This window comes from Galeopterus variegatus, unplaced genomic scaffold (genome assembly GCF_000696425.1).
Source record: "Galeopterus variegatus unplaced genomic scaffold, G_variegatus-3.0.2 Scaffold12, whole genome shotgun sequence".
Lineage (NCBI taxonomy): Eukaryota > Metazoa > Chordata > Mammalia > Dermoptera > Cynocephalidae > Galeopterus > Galeopterus variegatus.
In genome coordinates, this window is record NW_007726123.1 from 692,503 (window position 1) to 718,751 (window position 26,249).

Sequence of the window (26,249 nt, forward strand, 5' to 3'; positions counted from 1 at the left end):
CCACTCACCTTCTCCCTAGGCCCCCTTCCTTTCTGCTGAGGCTGCCACATCCAACGTAGGCACATGTTATTTCTGTCCCCCTAATTCTCTTCCCAAAAACCCTGCACCTGCTTCAACAGGAAGAGTGACAGCAATGCCAACAATGTTGAAAGATAGCAGGACAACAAAGCAGGGGGCTGTGTGCAAGGATCTATTGAGATTCATTCAGAACCAATCACCATGATGACTAGAGCCAGGGACCCACACCCTTGATTATCAGCAAAGTGCTGTCGCATGAGGAAGCAAAAGTTGTATCATTCATAAACACTGAATTAAATTATATTAAGCCTGTATTAGCCAGGGTCCTGGTGGGAAGCAGAAGTCACTGTCAGATGGTTAAGTTGATGAAACTTCCATAGGAGGACTATTTTCAAAGACATGGGCTGGATTACAAGATCAAACAAGGGCGGGCAAGACACCCAGAGGCTAGCAAGCATGGGAAGCCCTTATCCTCCCTGGGCTGTAACCAGAGGCCAGTGAGGGGGGAGTGTGGAGGAGAAGCTGCCTTGTGGTGCTGTACACCTGGGTGGTGAGCAGATACCTGCTCTCTTCCTGCTTTGACGTGCCACCCATCCACTGGCTGACTTCAGCCAGAAAGCTTACCAGTGTGGAGCCCGGGAGATGTGGGTGACAGGGTTGAGCTTCCCACGGTGCGGAGCAGGGCAGAGACTAGATCTGGGGGAAGCAAACCACATAAGCAGCATAAAGCCGGTATTCCTAGAGCCTCGCAGAGGGTCTGGCACGTAACAGACACAGTAAATGTTTGTTGGAGAAACAAATGCAGTCAGGAGAGAACTGGTAAGATGTGAGCTATCCGCAATTAGCGTTGCATCTGTTAGGAAACAAGACGAGCACGGGGAAGTACTGTGTCTCCAACTGTTCCTGAACTCAGGATATCCCTGCATGGGTTCCAGCTTCTCTCACTGGCACTCAAGCACAGAAGCTGAGGGGCTCTGTGGCAGGGCTCAGGAGAGGGGAGCCACCTGTGGTACCCGCATCCCAGGCCCAGGCATCAGTGGAGGAAGGTGCAGGACTGAGGCTAGAGAAGTGGCTAGAAGCAGGCTGAAGAAAGGGTACGGAAACCTAGAGAATGAATGAAACAGAATTGTGAAACTGAAATGGGGCAAGAAGGTCTAAGATCTGGCACTCGTGACTGTTTTGAAGCAATTCTTCAGGTAAGAAGCTGTTTTTTTACCTTAATAAATAATGGAAAATATTTGCATAGCCAAAGATAACTTGAAGACCAAAGGCTCAGGTCCCTGATTTCATCATTCATGTGTTCAAAAATACTTATGGAGAGACCATTAGGTGCCAGGAATTCTTATAGGCATGAGTGATAGGATGGGAAATAAGACAGATAAGGTTCCAGTTTTCATGGAACTTACAATCCAGGAAGGAAAGGAAAAAAACAAAACAAAGAAACCAGGAGCTACACACATAAGTCATTAGGGAAATGCAGATGAAAACAGTAGGATACCACCACACACACATTAGAGTGACCAAACTCCTGGACACTACACCACCAAATGCTGGCAGGCGTGTGGAGCAACAGGAACTCAACAGGAGTTGAGAATTACCCAAAGACCTGCACCTGGATGTTTATAGATACTTTATTCATAGCTGCTAAAACTTGAGAGCAACCAAGATAATTCTTCAGTAGTTGAGTGGATAAATAAACTGGTACATCCAGATGATGGAATATTATTCAGTGCTAAAAAGGAATGAGCTATGTAGCCATGAAAAGATACGGAGGAATTTTAAATGCATATCTCTAAGTGAAAGAAGCCAGTCTGAAAAGATTACATATTGTATGATTCCAACCATATGACATTCTGGAAAATACAAAACTGGGGAGACAATAAGAAGATCACTGGTGTCAGGGGTTGCAGGGGAGGGAGAGGTGAATAGGTGGAGCACAGAGGATTTTGAGGGCAGTGAAACTACTCTGTATGATTCACCATGATGGTGAATACAAGTCATCATACGTTTGTCCAAACCCATAGAATGTACAACACCAACACAGAACCCTAATGTAAATGATGGACTTTGGATGATTATGATGTGTCAATGTAGGTTCATCAATTGTAACAAATGGACCACTCTAATGGGGGACATTGATAATGGGGGAGGCTATGCACGTGGTGGGGAGTAGGGGACATGTGGGAAAACTCTCCATTTTCCTCTTAACTTTGCTGTGAATCTAAAACTGCTCTAAAAAATAAAGTCTATTTTTAAAATGGAAAGAAACAAATTAGTTTGCTAGGGCTGCCATAACAATATGTCACAGACTGGGTGGCTTAGAACTGTGAGAAAATAAATTTAACAGAAATTATTTTTTTCACACTTCTGGAGGCCAGAAGGCCAAGATCGAGGTGTCATTGGGGTTGATTTCTCATGAGGCCTCTCTCCTTGGCTAACATATGGCATGGCCTCCTGCTCCCTGTGTCTTCACGTGGTCTTCCCTCTGTGTATCTGTCTGTGTCCTGATCTCTTATAAGAACTCTAGTCATACTGGATTAGGACACACCCATATGACTTCATTTTACCTTAATCACCCCTGGAAAAACCCTATATCCAAATATTGTCACATCTTGAAGTAGTATAGCTTAGGATTTCAACATGAATTTTGGGGGGGACACAATTCAGCCCTTAACACAAGGCAGTTTCACATGGTGACAAAGGACAAAAGTAATGAAGAAACAGGTCACTTTGCATAGTGCCTGCCAGGGCTTTTCAGACTGGATGGTCACAGACACCTGATGGACAGGTGATCTGAGCTAACACCTTACTGACAGGAGCAGCTGGGGAAGGATTTTTGGGTAGAAGCAGTCCAGGCAGTGGGAACTGGAAACACAAAGGTTCCAGGAAGGAATATGCTTTTAGATTCAAGGAACAGCACCAAGGCCAGGGTGGATGAAACACAATAAATGGGGGGAGAGTGTGGTAATAAGACTGGAAAGTTAGGAAGAGACGGATCATGCAAGGCTGGTATCCCATGGTAGGGAGGGCGAGTTTTAGGGTAAGAGCAATGGGAAACCTTCTAGGGATGTGAGCAGGGAATAGCACGATCTGATTGGTTGTCATCTTTAATAAGAGAAGGAGGTCTGGGCTGCACGGGGAAGGGGAGATGCGGGGCAAAAACGTGATCATGACAAAATTAGCACAGTGACTTTGGAGACCGGCACTCCTGGACTCCACCTGGGTGTCCCTGACCATAGGACCCCTGGGTCTGGAGCTGCCCTTGTCCTGCCAGGAGGTCCTGTGACCACAGCTCACCTACTTGCTGGTGTCCACCAGCTGCTATGCCCTGGGCACTGTGGGCTATCATGTAGCCACTTTTCATGACTGCAAGGACACAGCCCATGAGCTGCAGAGACAGATCCAGGAGGCCAGAGCTGACTTGGCCGGCAAGGGGCTACACTTCTGACACCCTAACCCCATTTCCACCCTGACAGCCCTCCCTCCCATTCCCCATTAAAGAACAAGTTTATTTAAAAAAAAAAAAAAGAAGAAGAAGAGAAAGAACATGGGCTAAGCAATGCCCATCCTTACCACGACCGGAAAGACCCTTCTCAAAGTCCTAGTGTGTCTGTCAGTGGTATTTGCAGGTGTGTGCTGGGCATCACATGACAGGATGATGGGCATGTGGCCACTGAAAGAAATAAAGGACTAGGCATCACTGAGGATTCAACACAAAGGCCATGATGTGAGTCCTAACGGAGAATGACAGGTGGAAGGTTTTGCTTTAAGGATGCTGAGATCTGGGATAGGAAAACCCTCCAGATCCCTTCAGAGACAGCAGCCTGCTAATCATCAGCCAGAAGAGAACCTTAGGTAAGAGGGCAAACTTCCTGACTGAAGGTAGTTCTTTTCCATTGTTATTGTTAGCACCTTTCTTTGCATAGTTCAGAGGCATCTAGTGGATTGTGAATTGATGGATGAGAGCAGTTTCCAAAACACGTGTCTGGGGGAGGAGAATAGCCAAAAATGCAACACTCGCTTTTTGTAGATTCCAGAACCACTGGTTGCATGTGAATGAGCCTGCCCGGTTTAGCATCATACTATTAGCACAGGGAGGTGAGATGAAGAAGAGAAGAAACCTTTTAGGTCTTTCCTACTGTGTGTTAGGCATGTGCTTGGTGTAAAACTATCTCAATGAAGCCATTCCCTAAAAGGCAGATACAGTTGATTCTTGTAATCTGCAGTAGCTATGTTCTATAAAGGCACTGCAAACATTGAATTAGCCAAAACTGAACCATTGCTTTCAGAGGAAATACAGGGTTAGGTTCCTGGGAGCATTTGTTCCACAACATTTTCATCAACTGATCAACACCTAACCCTGTTTAATATGTGTTTCTGTTTAAAAACACCTTATTTTACATATGTTGCTGGTTCGTTAACATCAAACTCAGCCAAAGCACTATACTTCATGCCTGAACGAAGCTTATTATTTTCTCTATAAGGCACATCACAGCCTTCTTGGACTTGGGAACACTAGACAGCACTTTAGCCCTACACTTGGGGGCCATTGTAAACCACAAAACCACCGAGAAAAAGCACAAAAATGAAAAAGACATGGCATGGATTTAGACCGTGGAAAGGAAGCTTGTTCACAGTATGAGAGCTGAAACACAAAGGCAGGGCATCGCCTCGTTCAGCCTCAGCTGGGAACGTGCATGTTGGGCAGCTGAAATTTTCACCAATCTGCACATGTCCACAGATGACAAAGCACCACATATTAGTCAGGGTTCTCCAGAGAAAAGAAAACCAATAGAATATATACATGTATTCTATATATGTGTGTATATATGTATATGTGTATATGTAACATGTGAATGGGCCTGCCTGGTTTAGCATCACATGTGCAAATATGGGTGTGCAGATGTGTGTGTGTATAAATATATATGCATTTTTAAAAGTTCTTGGAAAGATTTGTATTACCTCTCAATTCTATTTTTCCATGACATTTTTGAAGTACCCTTGTATATATAGAGAGACAGAGAGGAAGATTTATTATGAGGAACTGGCACACACCAAGATTATGGAGGCCAACAAGTTCCAAGATATACAGTCAGTGAGCTGAAGACCCAGGAGACCTGATGGTGTAAGTTCCAGGCTGAGTCTGAGTCCAGAGGCAGGAGAAGACCAATGTCCCAGCATGAAGTCAGTCAGGCAGAGACAGAACTGAATTCTTCCTTTCTTGGCCTTTTTGTTCTATTCAGGCCTTCAGTGAATTGAATGAGGACCACCCACATGGGAAGGGCAATCTGCTTCACCCAGTTTACCAATTCAAATGTTAATCTCATTCAAACACAGCCTTATGGATACACCCAGAATATTGTTTAACCAAATATCTAGGCACCCCACCCCCAGTCAAATTGACACATAAAATTAACCATCACATGCTGCAAGCATTGATTTGGGGTTCACAAATGAATTTTAGGAAGTAGGTGAAGTCACAAATACAGAGTACACCAATTATAAGGATGAGTATTATCCATCAGTGGTATGTGGGAGTCAACTCATGCCAGTTTGCATGAGGTGATTGTTAAATTTTCAGAAATTTTGCAAGCTGGTTATCAAACACAGGCATTATTAAAAATTATTTTTACTTACAAATTTAAATTATATTAAAAATATAGATAATAAATACTCAAAAACATTACTTCCTAGTGATTTTACTATATTTTACCATCATCATTTGTATCTGTTTGATGGAAATCAATGGTGTGCTGCTGTGCATTTCTTCCCAACTCTGTGTTCAGTGATATTGCATTGGTAGCTTGTAATTAGCTATTTACAAGCTAATTACTCTTGGAAGTATTTACTTTTTGGAAATCTGTGAAAATTGCATATCAGTTTCTCTCTATTTTCTTTCTTTTTCTCTATTTCTTTTTTCTTTCTTTTCCTTCCTTCCTTCCTTATTTATTTATTATGAGCTGGTTGTTAAACATTTACCAGCACACCCATAAACTATGGCTCAATGAAGTTAAGTAAATTATCTCTTGTCACCCAACTAGCAAGCACTAGAGTTGAGATTTGACCCTAGACCTGAGTGATTACAAAGCGTATGCATACTTTTCCTGGGTCATTACACTGCTTTCCATGTTTGCATTTGTTTCTGAAGTCTTGGGCTGCCAAGATTTCTACTGCATTTGAATTCCCTTTTTTTTTTTTTTTCTTATCCACCTTCTTGAGTTTTCCTTACAGAGCTTTGATTTTTTTCCCCTGTAGTTTTCACCCGTTTTCCCTCTTTACAACATTATATTGTTTAGTGCTCTCAACTACATCAGAAGTGTTTCTTGGGGAGGACCCTCACTAAATCTAATATATCAACAACTGAACTCAATTTTCTAGGCTCACTGCATCATTCCCATTCACAAAGCACACACCTCCTTTCCAACCTAATCCTGGGAATCTGCAACGGCAGGCAAACTTGTAACCCAGAACACAGGTTCAATAGCAATCAGTCCATACAGTTTGGTAATTTGATCCATCGCAGACTAGAAGGATGGAAGATATCTAGGTGGTAGAATTAGTTATTTAGAGGTCTGGATTTTAAGAATGGGTGGGAAATCTCACAGGGAAATATTCCTAGGTGTGAGTAGTAGGTGAGAGATGGAGTGCTGCAGAGTGAAGAAGTTACTGGAAGTGAAAGGGCAATTACCAGCCCATCTTTTTTTGAGTCACAGCAATTAATTTGATTCATCAGGATTAAATGCTTGGCTTCTGTTATTTTCCTGACCCAAGATGCTAGTAACTATCTGGTAAGCCATTAAGCAAGCAATGTGTAGGATGTCAGGCCAGTTGGAGCTATATCACCAAAGCTGAGTTAATAAGGATGTGTACAGTTTTTGAGAGTAATGAGTGCTTTTTTCTTTCAATTGAAGGTACTAGATGGTACATAGAACAGAGCCCTGACATACTGTAGTTCCAGCGCTGCTGTTTCTTAGTTGTATCACTTATAAGTCATTTCTGAGGACATATAAAAGCGTTTATAATATGCTAGCTAAAAACACACAGAGCCAGAATGCTAATGAAGGCAATAAAATGCACATCAAAATTAAGTTGATACATGTGCAAGGTACTTCAAAAAGTTCATGGGAAGGTTTGTATTTGAGTATCTTTTAATTCTATTTTTCCATGAACTTTTTAAAGTACCCTTGTACTGAACACCCACTCTGTATGAGATGTTACAGTAGGCTTTGTGGGTGGTGTAAAGAAGTCAGAGACTAAGCTGCTGCATTGAAAGGTCCTCAGTCTAGTTAGGGAATCAGGGCAAAAGCAGTGGTTACTTTAATGGGGTCAAGATAGCCCTAAAAGAAATAATACTTGTTCTATTGTGCAAATCAAACTTACAGAAAAAGATAAAAGGCTTCTGAAAATAACTACTAGACAGATGTAAGACATTTTTATCATCATCATACCAAATATATTGTTAGAATAGTAATTATCAGAAAAGTTCAGAGGAGAAAGAGGTTGCCTCAGGATTAAGTAAGAAAAGGTTTCAAAGAGAAAGCCAAGAAGAGTGGATAAGAGTTAGATAAGTCGTGGGGAAAGAGCAAGGGCATTTGAGACATAGGACATAGTGTGAAGCAATGAGTAAGCCCCTTAGTATCCCTTCTCTCCCACCCTGCTGTTAGTGGCCTGACTCTGACCTCCTGCTCCATCCTCCTCCCTCACCAGGGGCTCTCTGGACCACGCCCAAAAGTCTGCTGTCTCAGAATGAGCCTCACCCTGTTATATCTCCAGCACATTGGCCATGCTCCTTATTCTGCCTCAAAGGCCTTTCCCCTCTTGTTCAAGTAGCTAACCCTTACTTGGCCCTCAAGACTAATTTATGTATCCCGCCTCCCAAATTCTCTTGGATTTGGTGCTTTTCCTAGAGAAGAAAAGGTACGACCACTTAACCTCTGTCAGAATGCTCTTCATGGGCCGACCCCGTGGCTCACTCAGGAGAGTGCGGTGCTGGCAGTGCAGCAGCGCTCCCACCGCGGGTTTGGATCCTATGTAGGGACGGCCGCTGTGCTCACTGGCTGAGCGCGGTGCTGGGCAACACCAAGCCAAGGGTTGTGATCCCTTTACCAGTCACAAAAAAAAAAAGAATGCTCATCACACTGCCTCCCCTACTTGACTGTAAGCATCTTGAAGGCATATGCCTTCGAATACCATATCTGGATCCTCATCATCAGCCACAATGTCCACTACATAGTGGGTGCTCAATAAATTCTTGTAGCTCTGCCAGGAAGCAAGCAAGAGAGCATGCCCAGGGTCCTAGGCAGGAGCTGAGGGCAGCCCCTTTTGCCCAGAAGCAAGTGAGAGAGCAGGCAAGAGAGCACACCAAAACACCACTACCATGCAGGTGGCTCACCACTGCCACCTCCACAGCCACAGCTGCTGAAAAAGTAGCTCAATGCCACAGCAGTAGCCACTGCCGCTGTTCAGGTGGCCCACCAGACTCTTGACTGCATTGACACAAGGAGAGTCAGCAGCAGGACCAGAAAAAGAAGAGAACGTCTCTCTCCTCAAAGCCCACTCCAGAGTAACAGAAGAAGCAACTGCTCTACCAGATGACCAGATATCAATGTAGAGATTCCAGAAATATGAAAACCCATGAAAATATGACACCACCAAAAGAATACAGTAATTCTCAAATACCAGACCCTGTAGAGCAAGAAACTCTTGAAATGACTAAAAAAGGAATTCTAAGCAGCAATCTTAAGGAAACTTACTTAGATAGGAGAAGACTAAGTTAACAACATAATGAAATGAGAAAAAAAAATCCAGGAAATGAAGGAGGAAATTTACAAAGAGATTAATACATTATAAAAGAACATGGCAGAACTCATGGAACTGAAAGATTCACTCAATGAAATAAAAAACACAACCAAGAGCTTAAGCAGCAGGCTTGAACAAGCAGAAGAAAGAATTTCTGATCTTGAAGATAGTCTTTTCAAAATAACCCAGGTAGACAAAAAAAAAAAAAAAAAAAGGAAAAGAGAATTTAAAAAACTGAAGAAAATCTAAGAGAGCTAGCAGACAATCTTAAGCACCCAAACATTCAAATCATGGGTGTTCCAGGAGGGGAGGAGAAAGGAAAAGGCATGGAAAGCCTATTCAATGAAATAATAATGGAAAACTTCCCAGGTATAAGGAGAGACATGGACATTCAGATCCAGAAGGTTCAAAGATCCCCAAACAGATTCACCCCAAAAAGATCCTCTCCAGGACACATTATAGTCAAACTGGCAAAGCTGAAAGACAAGAGAGAATCTTAACAGAAGCAAGAGAAAAGCATCAAGTCACCTATAAGGGAGCCCCTATCAGGCTAACAGCAGACTTCTCAACAGAAACTCTACAGGCCAGAAGAAAACAGGATGATATATTCAAAATACTAAAAGAAAAATACTACCTGCCAAGAATACTATACCCAGCAAGGCTATCCTTCAGAAATAAGGAAAAAATAGTGTATTTTCCAGACAAACAAAAATTGCAGGAGCTTACCATCACATGACTAGCTCTATAAGAAATCCTGAAGGAGGTCCTGCATCTGGAATCCAAAAAATGATAATCACCATGTCAAATACACAAGAAAGAGCAAAACCCACTGGTGGAGCAAAAATGCAAATGAGCAAGAGAAAGAAACTAAATTTTGCCACCACAAAAAAACATAATGACAATGTAATAATGCCCCTGCTTTATTTCTGATTTTAGTAATTTCAGTCTTCTCTCTCTCTTTTTCTCTTGGTCAGAATAGATAAAGGTTTGAAAATTTTGTTGATCTTTTTACAGAATCCACTTCTGGTTTCGTTATTTTCTCTGTTGTTTTTTAATTCTCTATTTCATATATTTCTGTTGTAATCTTTGCTATTTTCTACTTATATTTGCTTTTGGTTTAGTTTGCTCTTCTCTTTCTATTTTCTTAAGGTTTACTTAAGATTTTTCTTAATTTTAATATAGGCATTTACAAGTATAAATTTTCCTCTAAGCACTGAATGAGCCCTGTATCCTACAAATTTTGATATGTTGAGCTTTGATTCTTATCTCAAAGTAATCTCTGATTTCTCTGTTTTTCTGTTTACCATTGTTTAATTAGGAGAGTGTTGTTTAATTTCTACACATTTGTGAATTTTCTAAGTTTCCTTCTGTTAGTGTGGTTAAAGAACAAATTTTCTGTGACCTTAGTCTCTTTAAATGTATTAAAACTTGTTTGTGGCAAAAAAAAAAAAATGCTTGTGGAATGAATGTCTATGTTTACAGAAATAGAATTTTGGGAAGGTGACTCGGTTTTGGACATTTTGAATTTAAGTTGATGAGAGTCCATTTATGTGGAAATATCTATCAAAAATTGGAAAAATGGGACTGAAACTAGGTGCTGTTATTTTTCCCACTTTTTCAGATGAGGAAACTGAAGCACAGAGAGGGTAAGAACGTTGCCCGTGGTCTTACAGCCAGAAAGTGGTGATGCGAGTGACTTAGCCCAAGCTCTGCATCACTTCTGTGTTGCCTGCTGGAGCAGAATCTCAAGAAATGTCCATGTTTGGGAGATCAGAGGAAGAAAATAAATCAGCAAAGAAAAGAGTGATTAGAAAGATAGAAAAAAAAAAAGATGTTAATAATGATGACCTTCCCTTTTTCCTCTTTGTCTTTTCTTTCCCTTCCCTCTCATCCTGAACTGTTTAGTTCTAAAGCCTCAGATGGGACAGAGCAGAGTGGATGTCTGCGCCAGGTGGGGGAGTCGTGGTGGCCCAGAGTGGGGTATTGGGGGCCAAATGGGGGTATGGAAGTGTCTGCACAGGAGGGCAGCACAGCAAGGGGAATCAGGGCCCATGTGGGATGAAGAGGGTATCCATACAAGGAGGGTAGGTGAGGAGGAAGCCTGAGGTATCAGAGCCCAGGCAGGATTCTGAGGCCATCCCTGCAGAGGCGCAGCCTGGCACAGGAGGTCAGAGTGGCAGCAGTGAGGGGCTGGTCACATACAGGGCATTGATCAAATATGTAAGTCTATTAAGGAGCCAGTTTCTCTCTGCTAGAAAAGGGAGTTACAAGTATGGAGGAGGAGAAAACTGAATGAACTTAGTAGTATTGGATTAAAATTGTAGGTATCCATGTTCAGTTTCTAATGGATAAATAAATATCAAAATAAACTTCAATGTAAGTGTATATCTGCATACATGTGTAAGTGTATATATTTACATATATGTAAATACATATATACACACATATATATGTACCTTAACTGTCTACCTCAGGGCCCAGAATCAGTGACTCCTCATTAACTCCCCCTGAGCACATCTAGTGCCCCAGGTCTTGGTTTCTAAATTCATCCTAAATTCATTGTCCACTAAAGGGAACCACGGCTCCTTGAAGAAGTAGCTGAATCCAGAACTGGGGCAAGGAAGGCACAGGCTGGGTGTGGAAAATCGTGTTGGGCCAGAAAGCAAGGAAGTGCTCAAAGAGTGATAGGGAGATGCTGTGAGGGCATAGAACCAACTTAAAGGGGCTCGTAGCCAAATCTGGCCACACTTTGGGGATCTGGCCAAATCTAGCTATGTTGTGCATCAAAATTAATGACAACAATGGATTATAATGCATTGAATAGAATGCGAAACTGTTCATAAGATATAAATTAATATATAATAAATTAAAAGTTTGATGATGAACAGGTGTTTGCCTAGTGTCCAGGTACATCTCCACAAAATATTTATTAACTGTAAAGGTAAAGGTTGAAGTAGTAACTTCACAGTGAAGAAGGCTGGCAGACACCCTCTTAATCCAGTAAACACCATCAGTAATGGGACAAATGAAGTCATGAGTTGCTTGAATGGATGTAACAAGAACACAGAATTTCTTCTGTGATATTCCTGCCAAAGATGCACAACCTGAATCTAATCATGAGCAAACATCAGATAAACCCGAATTCAGGGACATTTTCTAAAATAATGAACTGGTAATCTTCAAATCTGTCAATGGCATGAAAGTCAAGGAAAGATGAAAGAACTGTTGGAGAGCAAAGGCGGCTAAAGGGGGGCGACCACTGAATGCAAGGCGTGATGCTGAGCTGCATCCTGTCACTGTGCAGAACATAAGCAGGACAATCCATAGAACTGAGGATTAGATGGCAGCAATGAATCAACTCTAATTTCCTGCTTTTGATGGTTGTATTTTGCTTCTGTCAGCGAACATCCTTGTTTGTAGGAAATGCACACTAAAATATTACAGGGTGATGGAGCATTATATGTTGGCAACTTACTCAGAAAAAAAGAGAAAATGCTTTCTACTGAACTTGCAATTTGTCTGTGACTTTGAGATTATTTTTTAATCAATCTATTTGTTTCAAAACCCTCATAACGTCCCAAGTGAAATTTTCAGACATTTAGATGAAGCGATGTCTGTTTTTAAAAATAAGAATGCCATCTTTGAATTCCAAGACCAATAAAATGATACAAAATGCCTCAGCCTATGAAAGGAGAATTTAGTGAAATAATAAAATACATTAACTGAAACGTCTTGAGAATTCTAAATTGCTTGGTGAGTAGTCATGTTAGTTTTTTCAAGTTTTTTAGAGCAGTTGTATTTTTTTAGTATCTTATATTTGTAATACACAATCATCTTTAATATCTTAATTTATTCTGCAAAAAATAAAATGACAATGATAACAGCAATAACAGCAGCCAATGTTTATTGAACACTTTTATACTCTCCATTTTACATATCAGGAAACTGAAACTTAAGGGGGTTAAGAAATTTCCCTCAAAATTAGCATACTAATGTGTAGTGTAGCCATCTTTTGAAGCCTCCACACTCCAAAGCCCGTACTATTAATTGCTGCCCCATTGTGCCTCCCATGAAAGCCATAGAGAAGGGAATTTTAAGGAGGATACCAGAAGCCTGGACCTCATTCTAGATTCCTCCTCCTTCCTCATTACATACCCCCAATGTAATCCATTACCAAGTCTTTTTGGTTCCATTTGAAAACTCTACCCCTTCCTCTTCATGTTAGTTAAGGCCTTACAATTTTTCTCCCAGTTTTTGGCAACAGATTCTCACTCTTTCTGATTCTGATCTCAGTCCTCTTTATGGTCTCTATACTGTTGCCAGAGCGATCACTCTAAAATGCAAACCCAAATATCATAAATGTGCTTAAAATCCTATATAGAGAAAAGGCCCCTGTGTGGCTCTAGTTATCTTTGGGTTAAAGTTAAACACGGCACCTGAGTCATCCCACAATTTGGCCTCTCCATCTGCCCAGCTTCATCAACTACCCATGCAAACCATGTACTCAAGGCATTCTTGAAGGTGTATAACTCTCTGAATACCCCAGCACACATTCTGTTGTGTAAACACAGTACGTGCATTTCAAGCACCAGCCAGTGTGGCCATCTCTTACCACAGTTTTCTGGAGTTCTCTTCCCCAACCAGGCTGAGCTGGACACTTCTTTGGAATTCCCATCACATTTCTGTAAAGGCCTCTTTTATGTAATCTATCATAATGTAATGTAACTGTAGTGGATTGAATTATGTCCCCCCAAAACTCATTGAGGCTTGAATTGTGTCCCCCAAGTTTTACGTATTAGAAACTTAGCCCCCACTGTGAGTGTTAAGAGGGTGGGAAATCCTATTATGGTAACTGAAAGGTGGAGCCTTGAAGAGGTGATTGGGTTGTGGGACCATGCAGGAGTGAATGGATTAAAAATGGTGGTCAGGGGCGTGGTTCTGAGGGCTTTAAAAGAAGAGGAGAGTCTGTCTGTCTGACTGTCTTTCTCTCTGCTCTTTCTGCTTCCACCATCTTGTAATGTGAGACCCCTGGGTCACTGTTGCCACCAGGGATGGACTTCGGACTTCCCAGCCTCAGAAACTATAAGCAATAAATTTCATTTTTCTTTATAAATCACCTAGTTCTAAGTATTTTCTTATAAGCAACAGAAATGGACTAATACAGTAAACTTCCTTCATCAAACTGTGCACTCCTTGAAAGAAGGGTTTGGAGCTTGTTCATCTTTGTATCCTTCATAATACCTGGACGAAGAGAGTGCTTCATAAAAAGTCACTGAATGAGTGAATGAACAAATATACATCAATGAGTTGTCAATTGTGTAAAATGCTACAGAGGGGCATACAGAAAGAAACATCCATTTTCAGTAGAACATTTCAGAAGAGTTATGGGAGAAGCCAACTAAGGGGCTAAATAGTTTGAGTTTGAGTAAAAATACAACAGGGGAAGATTTTTAACAAGTGCACAGACGGCAGTTTGAACCTAAACCGAGTGAACAGGCTTTATACACTGTGTGCCCTCATTCCCAGGGGTGTGCAATGGCTTTTATAGGATTAGTTTCTGCTTCTGAATACAAGTACAGCATATAAAATTTCAGGCGTGCAAAGGAAATAGAGTGAAGAGTAAGCTCTCTGGCCTCCCCCCCCACACACCTCAGCTCCTCAGCTCCTGCTGCAGATGGAAATACAATAAATAACCACTTGAATGCTTTTGTTTTCTCCCTAAGATTCTAGCTCCATAACCCGGCAATGATTTATAGGAAGTAACTATATATAAATAATTTATAAATTATAGAGGGAATCAAGGTGGGAAAGGCAAATAAATCTGCAGATGACACTTTACATATACAAAAATGCTTAACTCATAATTTGTGCTTGAGACTAAAACAACCATATACTAGACATTCCAGTGTACATTTTAACTGATATCTATAAGACTGACCATAGATGAGCTTAGAAAAGTGTAAGTAATGGCATATGAATATTAATATAGGGGATCAAATGAAGATATAATGTAATTTGGACAAATCTGCATTTATAAAATGTCCTGGTTCTTCTGTTTTTCTTTTGGAAGTTAAAGCCATAGATCACGGCTGTAGGATAACTTTACTGTTAATTAGTTGTCCATTCATCTTCATTTCCTAGGGCTTATTGGGGAAAAGTAAATTTAGGCTAATTTGTTTTATGCAAATTAATCAACTTGATTTAATCTTTTTTCTGCATTAACACCTGGAGTTTTTAAATTATTATAAATGAAACTGGGGCATGCATAATGAAAATTAAACCCTAGCACCTGGAATACAGGGCTGGTTTGTATATATAAAGTAGTTAATTACAACCACTTGGGCTAGTATTAAAAAATTAGGTAATTTTCATGAAGTGGTAAGAGGTAAAAAACTTATTTTGTGCAATTTAAAGTTACAATATAATTAGTAAAAACTAAGGATAAAAGTTACCCTTAGATGCTACAAACTAGGCTGGCTATTAATAATAACAATATCGGTGTGTTCCCCCACTGCTTCCGCTAGTTTAAAATACTCATTAGCGCTTCTAAATTGGATAGTTCTTTTTTTTTTTTTTTTTTTTTTTTAAAAACGCATTCAGGCAAGGCTTCAGAAATGTATCTTCCAGCTTTGGGGAGATATGGAAATTAAGGAAACTCATCACTGCAACAACCAGACTAAAAATAAAAAGTAATTTAATCAGAATGAGATTGCTTCCGCACTTTTGTCTGAGGATGGTTGGTAGAAATGATGTCATGTATTATTGTAAACACCATCCCTACCTGAAATGGCAGCACAGACTGGTACTGCTCCTCTGTCAGCTCAAACACACCAAGCACTAGGCATCATTCAGGACTCAGAAGTGGGAGCTGGTCTTGCCAAGATGTGTCAAGATGTGTCACCCACGTTGCAGCTAGTCCTGGGAGGAAAATGCTCTCGAAGATGTGGCCTACTGATGGCCAGCTGCTCTACCTGACCCCTTCCCCCCTGGACCCTAGCAGCCTGGCCAAGTGCCCCTGCCCACTCTGTCACTGGTAACAGCAGGCCAGTGGCCCAAGCCCAGGCACTGCTCTTTACATTCATCTCTCTGTGAATATAGCAAAAATTCTCTTAGATGTGCTGGGCAAACTTTTCAGAACTCAGCTCACTTTAGACTGCCGCTTTCCTGAACTTATTCTTAACATTAGGGCACTCTTTGATTTTATTCTTAGGCCCAAGACTCTCCTCACCTCTTCTGTTTATATCTTTTTAACCAACAAATCTTCAAGAAAGTTCTCTAAGTGGCCCCTTGGGATTTTTGCTGAGTCCTTGTCAGTTTCCTGCTTGTCAAGGCCATTTTTAATCAGTGTCAGAGCCTCCCAAGTGCATTTGAGCCATTTCCCATTTTAGAATTCCTGCCCAGAAGGTCACACTTATCTTCCCCCTGCGTTTTGAACTCTGCTTCCTGATAGCTGAGGGTATCAGCCTACCCATAAGCAACATTCCCTGCCTCATCAGTAAAGAGGAAATAGCTAATGGGCTCACATTTCAGTATTCCATTCCATCAAATAAAAGCAATTATTTATTGTATACTTACTTTGCTCCAGGTTCGTGGTTATAAGGAGCTCATTGAGTAGTGTGGGGGAGGCAGACCATTAAGCTAATAATTTCAGCACAATGGGATAAATGAATCAAAAGAGGTGCATGCATTGGATGGCACTAGTACAAAGGCAGGAGCGTAGTCTGTCTGGAGAACATGACACAAGCTGAACTTTGGAGATAAGTGAAAGTTAGCTAGGCCAACACAAAGACGGAACGACCTCCAGGTAGAAGGAACAGCATATGCTGGGACCTGGAGATAGAAATAACAAGGCACGCTGTCACCATTTCACCTATCAGTTCTGCCTTTTTAAAAATTAAAGTTAGCATAATTGCTATTCTTTTAAAAAGGTTTTTACTTGCCTTTTTTGGTTTCTAAAGCAATACGTGTTTTTTCCAAATATTAAAATTATACAGAAATGTATGACTAGAAAGCGAGAGTCCTCCATAATCCCAATCCTCAGAGATATACTGTGGTCTGTCTGGTATATATGTTCCTAGATCTTTTTTTTCTTATATAGGTATCAAACTAGAACAATACCTATTCATTTGCAACGTTTTCCTAAGTCAGGACATATAATAAATGTTTTATACTACATCTTCATCTTTTGGATGTTTGGTAATCCATTGTTTAGATTAATTGGCAGTATAGCCCAGTAATTAAACATGGAAGCACTGGAGTCAGATGAGTCCCAGTTATACCACTTACTAATCGTGTGACATTGGGTAGGTCATTTAACTGCCCTGTGCCTCAGTTTCCCTGTGTGTATTATAAGGATTAAAACAACACATATCTACCTTAAATGATTACTGTGGTGATTAAGTTAATACAATCATCCCTAGATATCCATGGGAAATTAGTTCCAGAACCCTGCAGATACCAAACTCTGTGGATGCTCAAGTTCTTGATATAAAATGGGGTAGTATTTGCATATGACCTATGTATATCCTCCATATACTTTAAATTATCTTTAGGCTACTTATAATATCTAATACAATGTAAATGTTATATAAATAGTTATTATATGATTTTTTGTTTGTTTGTTTGTTTGTATCATTTTTTATTGTTGTATGGTTTTTTGTATTTCTTTTTTTCCTGAATATTTTCAATCAAAGGTTAGTTGAATCTGCGGATTCGGAACCGTGAATATGGAGGGCTGACTGTATATGTAAAGCACTTAGGATAGTGCCTGACACCTCGTAAGTCCTCCAGTGTGAGCTCATGTTACCCTAAGGTATTTAACCAGATCCCTATTGATGATGTTTATGCTGTTTCCAATTCTTTGCAAACTTTGGCTACTAAAGAAATTACCAAGGCAAGTTTTGAATTGCCCTTAGCCTCTATTCCATTTGGGCTATTGTTTCTTACTAATTTACCAACACCCAACACTGGTTTATGAATTCTTTATAAATGTGTACCAATGTTGACTCCCTTAGAAGCCACACAAAATGTGGTAGGTGGAGTCCAGTGGAGTGGCTTCCAGGCCAGACCCAAGGGGAATCCATTGCAGGTTTTCTTTCTGCAGGGAGGCCATGCCGGAGGCGCATGCTGAGCTTGGACTGGGAAAGGAAGCACAAAGATTAGGATCTGAGAGGTCAAACAGTAAGTCAGGCTGGAGCCTGGCAGGAAAGAAGCCAGAGAATGAGGCGGGGTCAGAAACGCTGGGCTGGAGACAAACCTGAACTGAAGACAGAGAACTCAAAAGGATGCTTTGGGCACTAAATTTTTCAGACAATCAGTATGGTATGCCTTCTTTGAGGAGATGCCACACTATATATATGTAGTTCTCATCAACTTGTAGATACAAATGAGGTTGTATTAATATTAATTCCAAAACTGTAAGGCTCTTTGCCTCTCTTGCTCACACAAAAACAGCCTCCTCCTTCCAAAGGCTTCCTGGGCCGTTTCTGGGAGCTGAGCTGGGGGAACACTCACAGGTGAGAGGACAAATTTACTCACTTTGGCCCCTCTGGCCTCCTTGTCACAGTACCTCACCGACCTCAGCCTCTGCTGCTGGAGACACCTTAGAGAACCCTGCTCTGCTTCTGCCTCCTTCCTCTTCCTCCCCAGCCCAGGAGAGGGGTTCTGTGCTGTTTTTTTGGCAGAGTATGTGTGGGGTGGAATGTGGGGTCAGAGAGGAGAACAGCCCTGTATCCTAATCTCCATGTAGAGTCTCTCGTGAATTTGGCTCCTCTTATTTCTCTGCCTAACCCCAATCCCTGCTGAAGTTCAAAACCTGTCACCCCAGGCTGGGTTGGGGGAAGATAGAGCAAGACACACCAGCTACCCTCCTGTGTCCTTTCTGCTTTATCTCTGTAGTCACTCGAGAACAAATATTGACTGACCATTGTAGTAGATTGATTGAATGTAAAACTAATCCCAATTCTCTGCCCTGCTCTGTATCTGTGCCCTTTGCAATGAGACATTAAGCTCTCCTATTAAGGGGTGAAATCTCCCCATACCTGCTTGAACCTGGGCTGGGTGACTGGCTTGGGGAGCTGATGTTGCTGCAGTTATTATGGTGTATCAGTTTCAAGCTATGCCTCAAAAGGCCTTGAGTTCTTCCACTTACTCTCTTGGCTCCTCTGCTGTTTCCTGGGAACAGCCTGGGTTAGACTACCGGCTGCTGAAAACTTGTCTCAGCTCCCAGCCAGACCCCAGCCAGCCACCTGCCCAGCAAAGCCCAGAGAGCTGCTGTGCCCTGCCCAGCCCAGATTAGCAGAGCTCTGTAGATGACCAGGTTTTGCATGAGTGAGCCCAGGGGAGACCAGAAGAACCACCCAACTAATAAAGTCAATATCATTTGAAGCAACTCACTGGTTTTTCTCTTTGTTACCCAGCATTATTGTGACAAGGGGTAAATGATACAACCCTCTTTCTGACCTCTTTTTGTAGATTCAAACATCCTTCTGAGAAGCTCAATAAATAGCCAAACTCTAATTCTCTGTCTGGATTCAACCAGGCCTCCCTGCTGCCCTTACAATAGCCTGTGAGAGGGACAGTGTAGCAAAGTGGAGATATCTTAATTTAGCATGTGTCCAGGGGGCCTAAGGGAAAGCTAGTCAGCCTCTGAGAAATGCACATGTGAGAAGTTTAGGTGCAGAAATGCCTACCAATCTGCATCGAACTACAGAGATCATAGTATGCTTAGAGTGATGGCGTGTCTTATGCAAACTGGCAAGGGAGGCAAATCTCCCCATTTTGGACTAAGTTGGCACTGAGCTGAGACAAAGAGCAGCAGGAGGAATGGGGCAGGAATCACAGAGAAAACACTGAACTGCCCATTCCTGGAAGTGAGGCTCTAGCCAAGTTTATCCAAAATCTCTGGGACAGGGAAGCCCTCCAGTGGGAATCTCAGTGACATGTTAGCAACCTCAGGTTATAAACTGTCTCTTGACTTCTTTTGTTGTGCCTGGTTGCCTGGTCTACTTCCAGCCACTTGATAGCTGCTCAATGTTTTAACCTCCACCTTTGGAGGTTGCACCTAAAGTTCCTTTGGATAAGCCAATTGTTGTATTTGATTGGTGGTCCCTGACTAAGGACCCCTCTTCTGCACACTCTGCATGCAAATTCTCCTCCCTTATTATCCCCTCTCTCTTCTACATTTTTTTCTGGGGACTTTGAATGGTGCCTGCATACCAGGGCAGATGAATGGAGGTTGAGCCAGCTGGGCAGGTGAAAATTGGATCTTTTAAGCTCTGAAGTGTTCTAATGGTCTGTGTTGATGGTGCACCTTTGAGGCTGGGACCAGTCAGAGTAAATCAACCCACAGTCTAGCAAATGGCTGTCACAAGGCAACAGGCCATTAGTTGGAATCTATGGATTGACAACTGGGACCACAGGAGCAGAGAAAGCAATAAAAAAAATAAGTTGCTGATGGTTGATTTCTAGTTCTGTCTATTCTTTTGGGTGATGAAAATGGGGCCAAACATAGGCAAATACTTCTTAATCTGATAGCTTAGCCTCTTTGTCCTGTTGGGCTATGAGTGAGGGCTGGGTTGAGTTAGGCCTGGAGAGGCGGTTAGTGAATGCCCTGCTTCCTGGTAGCTGTTTCTGGACAGTTTTTAGCTATAGCTATAGTTCTATAAGGGTGGTCTGTTGTTGTTCAGTACCTGGCTCTGGGGTGATCTAGGGCAGGGGGGATATTGGCTTGGTGTATGAGAGTTAGATAAAGGAGGCACTTGGGGGTTTGGGCTCTGGATTGGTTGCTTTGCATATCAAAGGCATGCTTACAGGCAAGTTGTTTGCTATCTCTAGGAATTAGCTAACCCTTAGAGAGGCAGCCCCTACCCAGGCCGCAAGATCCCAAAATGTCAGAGCATCACAAAATGCAAAAAATAAAAAACATGACTAATACAGCCAGCTGACAGAATATGAGTCCCTCTGCCATCATACTGAGCGCCAGAATTGTCAGGGACATTTTGCAGCTTCTGGGCCTTCTCTCAAGGCCATTCAGGACTGAGTATCCTGCCCTCTGATTATTTACAGAAGTCACTCTCACCACCTCACACTGACTCTCTTGACCCAGAGCAGTTCTTTGCTTTTTCAAAAAACAAACGGGATGAAAGTCCAGGCTGGGACTTCCTCCTTGGCATGTCTGACAGGGACTGACGTACTCTAGGCCCTTTGAATCCCGGAAGTCCAGGACACACCCAACCTTGATCGTAGCGTCCAGAATGCTGGAGCATAGGTAGAAAGACAAAAGCAAAAACGTTGCAACATGAGGGACCCACTGGCAGATTGTTCGGTGAGTAGCTCCATGGGGTTCTTGTGCCTGTGTGTGAGAGGGAGGGTGGAAGGGAGATTTATATATTCATGGATTTTTAACTTGAGAAATTTGAGACTCTCAGAAACCAAATATGTATATTGGCTGTGGTACAAAATTCTGTGGTTTTTCTTTGGTTCAATTTAAACAGACCCTTTTTTAAAAAATGACAGGGCGGGTAATTGTCATCTTTTCTTTTCATATTCTTGGAAAAAGTTTGAGTGAATGTAGCATATTTGGATCTAAATGGTGTCTGTTTAGAAAACATTCTTAAGACATATACCAGTGGTCCCAACATCATGTGTGCAGTGGATACAAAAACACAGAATGTCTGCAGCCAATCTTTGGCTTGAGAATTAAGTCAGGGAGGAAGATTTTTGCATATTTTTCCATATCATTTAGGGTCAAGGATTGCAAGCCCTGCGCAAGCGACAGACGCTGCACTTGGTCCGATCTGTGGTGGTTCTCAGACTGCTTTACCAGCAAGCTTGTTCCAGTCTTGGGAGTATTACCAGAAATAGAGGATTGGTCAAAATTCCAAAGACTTGTGAGGTTGTTAGCAGCAATAGCAGAAACATGGTTTAGGAAACAAGAAGCAACTAAGATAAAGTGGAGATAAATTTATTTTGGAAGTAAAATAATCAAGGGTTGTCAGTGTACTATTCCCATAAATGGTGCTGAAAAGCTAAAATTGGTGACACCAGGCGCAAGGGATTACAGTCATTCTTCATACATTTTATTTAAAAAGAAACTGTGGAGAGGCAGATAAGTGGAAGCTGTAATAAAGCCATAAAGAAAAAGATCAGCGGAAGATTACTTTTTATTACTTGTTTATTCAATGCATAAGGAAAGCACATGCTCAGTGAAGATGGAACTATAGCTGCTATTCCACAAATGAGTCGAAGAACAAGATGAGGTACATGAGATAAACTCATAAATGGCTAGTAATATTAATAATGACATAGTAGCCAGCTCTATCTGATTTTACTTTTTTAAATGCAAAAACAATATGTACTTAATGTAAAAACAAATTCCAACCATATGGTTGTATATAGATTTCAACAGTAAAACTTTTCCCCTTTAATTACCTCAATCTCAATTTTCTCTCCATTGATTATTATGGATAACTTTTTCTTTAAAGTCTTTTTTCTTTTACTTATTTGTTTGTTTATTGTTCTCTCCTTGAGTTTGCTCCCTTACCAAACTGTTAAATCCTCTCCTGTCTCAGCATTGATACCTTGATGATGTTTTTGTACAGGAGTAGTAGAGAGGGACAGGGGTGGGCAGTGGAGGCAAGAATTTGGCACTAACAGTAACCGAAGGAGAAAGTCAAGACCAAGGGAAGAGTGCAGCAGACAGAGAGGAAAACTGAGGCAAGGTTCAATTAAGATAAAAAATAAAATAAATTTTAAAAAAATAAGAAAGGAAAAGCTGCTGAAAGCCTAACACCCTTTTTGCAGGCAGCAGAGTCAGTTTTTAGGTCAGGACCATTGGGAAATGTTTTCAGCAGTCCCAAGACAAGCCATCACTACACCTCTGTGTCACTTGACAGCCCCACACCCTGGCATGCTGAATAGTTCTTTGCCCTATGCTGAGCCATTGCCCAGAGGACTCCTGTCCTTGTCCACACTCTGAAGGTCATCTCTATGGGCTCATTGCCACCAAAGTTATCCAGGAGTCAAGCAGAGGCGGATATCCCTTCAACCTGAGTTTCTAAACCCTCTAAAGTTTCAGAATATTTATTTATTTGCAATTGTTTCATCTTCATCAAGTGTTCAAGTTGATTTCCTGGTACAGTCCTAGCTTGTACTTGGGGAACAATGCTGGGTGAAAATGAAGCTACAGTTCAGGAACATCCTAAAACAAAGGAATGGATTGCAAATGAATGCTTCTTGAAACACTTAGTAGTTTTATAAAAGAACCCAAAGCTTTAATCACCTGTAAAATGTCCTATTCCATGAGTGCCTCGGGTTGTACAGAAAACAATTCATAAAGTCTTAACTTAGCTGCAGTTCTTAACCTGGTCCACACCAATGGATCCATGTATGGAACTTAGTGGGTTACATGAACTTCGATGGGCAAAACATCTCTGTACTAATTTCCAACTGAAGTTTAGTATTTCTTTCAATTCTGAGTGTTGGCAACAAACCCCAATACTACAGTATTGTGACTGTAGAATAGCAGTGTCTGTGATTTTGTGACCAATAAAAATCACAGATATTTTAATTTTACAGCCATTGCAGATATCTAGAAATATTGTTTACACTCAGCCTGACTTAGAAATTTTGGTAATTCTTATAACTTGTTATTTATTATATTACTAAAAGAACACACATAATATCACAATTTTAAAAATATATTTTATATATATCTAAAATGTATGTGTATAATATATTTTACATATATAATCTACATACAAGAGTACTTCGAAAAGTCCATCAAAAGATTTGTATTATCTTTTAATTCTGTTTTTCCACAAACTTTTTGAAGTACTCTCTTACATATCAATAGAATTAGTTTCTTTTATAATTTTATGTTATTTTATTTTTGCATTTAAAAATATTATTCTGAGTAAAATGGGTTTTACCAGACTACTAAAGTTGCCCATAGAACAAAAAAATTTTAAAAACCTCTTTAAGGTCATGCTCCAATGGGCATAATAGGCTCATAGGTGGGCCCTTCAACCTCAAAGAGCTGGGTCAGCATCTGTGTTCAAATTATTGTCACCAGGGTAGTACAGAGATTGCCTAAAGGCTGTGCAGGGCTTTTAACAAATCTCAAGAGTGTCAGAACTTATTTGAAGAAGGTTTTTTAAAGTCCTGTTTTTGAAAAGAAAAAGAATTGGCTCTGGGCCTTGATTCCTTGATGCCTGTGAGCTTAGCTTCTAAACCTAAAAATAGGCCAAGGGAAATCATCTTCAAATCCATATGCAAGGCAATAGGATCAAATTATCCCCAAAGGAAATAATCCTATTATTAAAAAAAAATAGAAGTAGCACCTTCATGTGAAACATTGCTATAGAAATCAAGGGCAAGTAACAAGCTATAACCAAGTTTTTGCTTTTTATGCACTTATAGAATATCTAGGTAGAGGCCTGTCAAAGCAAGCCTCCTGGGCTCCACACAGTCAGCACCTTCCCGCATGTCAGCTGTTGAAACAGCTCCAGGCTGCTCCTCCTCAGGTTGGTAACCTGCTTCAGATGACAACCTGGGCTCTCCATTTTGGCAGCTCAGCCTGGGTCACCAGATGGTGACTGGCACTAACTCAGAAGATGCTTGTGTAATGGTGCATGCCTCCTGAGGGATTCTGATTCACTGCAGAGGTGGACGGGGCAAGCCGAGTCTGACATGCACCTCGTGTGCCCTGTAGCGTCCCCAGTGTGCATCAGTAAGATATGTAGCATGCCTTTCCACACTTCTCGGTCCTCTGTTTCCTCATCTGTAAAGTAAGAGGAGGAGAGGATGGAGCAGACTATGCCCTTTAATGTTCTGTATCTCATAATCCATGACAGCCTGCCATGGGCGTTCCAGATATTACACAGATGGCTAACAAATACAGGTCATCTCCTAATTAGAGGGGCAGTGCTTTGATCTATTGCCCCCAGTGAGTCAGAATTCACATGAAATCGGTAGCACAGCACCTGGCATAGGAAAGGCATCCAGCAAAAACTCAATTAATTAAATATAACTGGAATATCGTGGTTCATTTAACACCATGAGGATCATCATTATCCCTAATAAATCTTTCTATACTATCATAAAAATGGATTTTTCTAGAATAACTGAATTTAAACTTCTTAATCCTCTAAACTGTGAAGTCAGAGAAGCTAGGCCCAGCTTGATAAAGCATTTTGTCATGTTTACAACTTGGCTGCCTAATCATTTCTTGTGGCAATTGCCTAGATATCTGAGGGTTTTTTTGTAATGGCAGCATTTATACAAGTGAATTTACTTACAAGTGCTGGGCAAAAACATTTTGCTAATGGCTGAATGGGGAATGTCTGTGTACACCAGTTGTCTATATGAAGGAATTTTTTTTTTTAGGGACTCAGTAATCTCACAAATATTTCATCACCAGCCTGAAATTCGTTTACCAGGGGGGAAAAAGCGTTCATTTTTTTCTAGTAATTAGTAATCCCAGGGAGAAGCAGCATGATAATATAAATTCATATGGAGATGTAAGATCAATAGTAGATTCTTTCCTGGAACGAATATTTGGTAGGGGCTGGGGTATTCAAAAGCTCAACAGATAGGGAAAGAACACCAAACAGTCACCTTCCCCTGACTTTGACCATAGTAAATCCTTCTTTTTGTGCCAGTTGAGACATTAAGAAGCCATCTGTACTGCTCCTAACACTTAAAGGTCACTACCACTCAGAGTAAACTTAGTGTGATTATACTGATTAGCCGTTTATAAATGTATTTGTTTCCAAAGGAGTCTCTAATTGATTTGCTTACCTAACATTTCTCATCACAGTTCTGTCCCTAACTAATGAGGTTGTCTTCAGCTCTTTGAGCTTTAACTGTAAATAAAGAGGTTGGACTTTAATGGTTTCCAAACTGTGTTCCATAGAACCTCTTGAGAATCCTTTCTGGTAGATGGGAGCGAGGTGGGACAGGAGCAGGGGAAACAAAGCCGCAGTCAAGAGATTTCACTCCCTCAAAGTAGATACGGTACAAGATTTTCTGATCTCACGCACACACACACACATGCTGGATTAGATGGTCTCTGGGGTCTGCTTTCGCATTTATATAAACCTGCTTTTCACAGTTTTTGTCTTCAAGTCTGAGTAGATAGTGAGGCAGGACAGAGTAGGGACACGTCCCAGGGAGGCTGCTCATAAATATTCAGACTGGATCAGCCAGAGCCTGTGCACCAGGCAGGACAGGAGGGGTAGAGGTCAGCCATCAGGAGTTTGCACGTGGGACAGAGAGGATGGAGAAAGTCAGTGGCATGTGCTTCTCTCTCTGGTAGAAATGCCTGTGCACTTCCTTGGCATGAACCTTTGCTTGGAAATAAAGCCCTAACATGTTTCTCTGTCCCTCTCTTCCTTTCCTTTCACCAGTGCCATGAAAAATTCTTTTTTCAT

The 26,249-nt window shown here is 41.2% G+C and overlaps 1 protein-coding gene and 1 pseudogene across 4 annotated transcripts in view; both read left to right on the forward strand.

The window, feature by feature from the left end:
- The first annotated feature begins 3,160 nt into the window (after positions 1–3,160).
- On the forward strand, positions 3,161–3,466 carry LOC103607608 (annotated as a pseudogene).
- A 17,573-nt stretch (positions 3,467–21,039) lies between these two features.
- Positions 21,040–26,249, forward strand: part of NOSTRIN (nitric oxide synthase trafficking) — a 59,018-nt gene continuing 53,808 nt past the window's right edge. For 2 of the 4 annotated variants that reach the window (XM_008589584.1, XM_008589650.1), the window contains exon 1: positions 21,041–21,142. In XM_008589584.1, the coding sequence (XP_008587806.1) occupies positions 21,116–21,142 (27 nt within the window). In that variant the 5' untranslated portion in view covers positions 21,041–21,115. Of the gene's footprint in view, positions 21,143–26,249 lie in introns of all 4 variants that reach the window. The other 2 variants (XM_008589780.1, XM_008589716.1) reach the window with 2 other exon arrangements.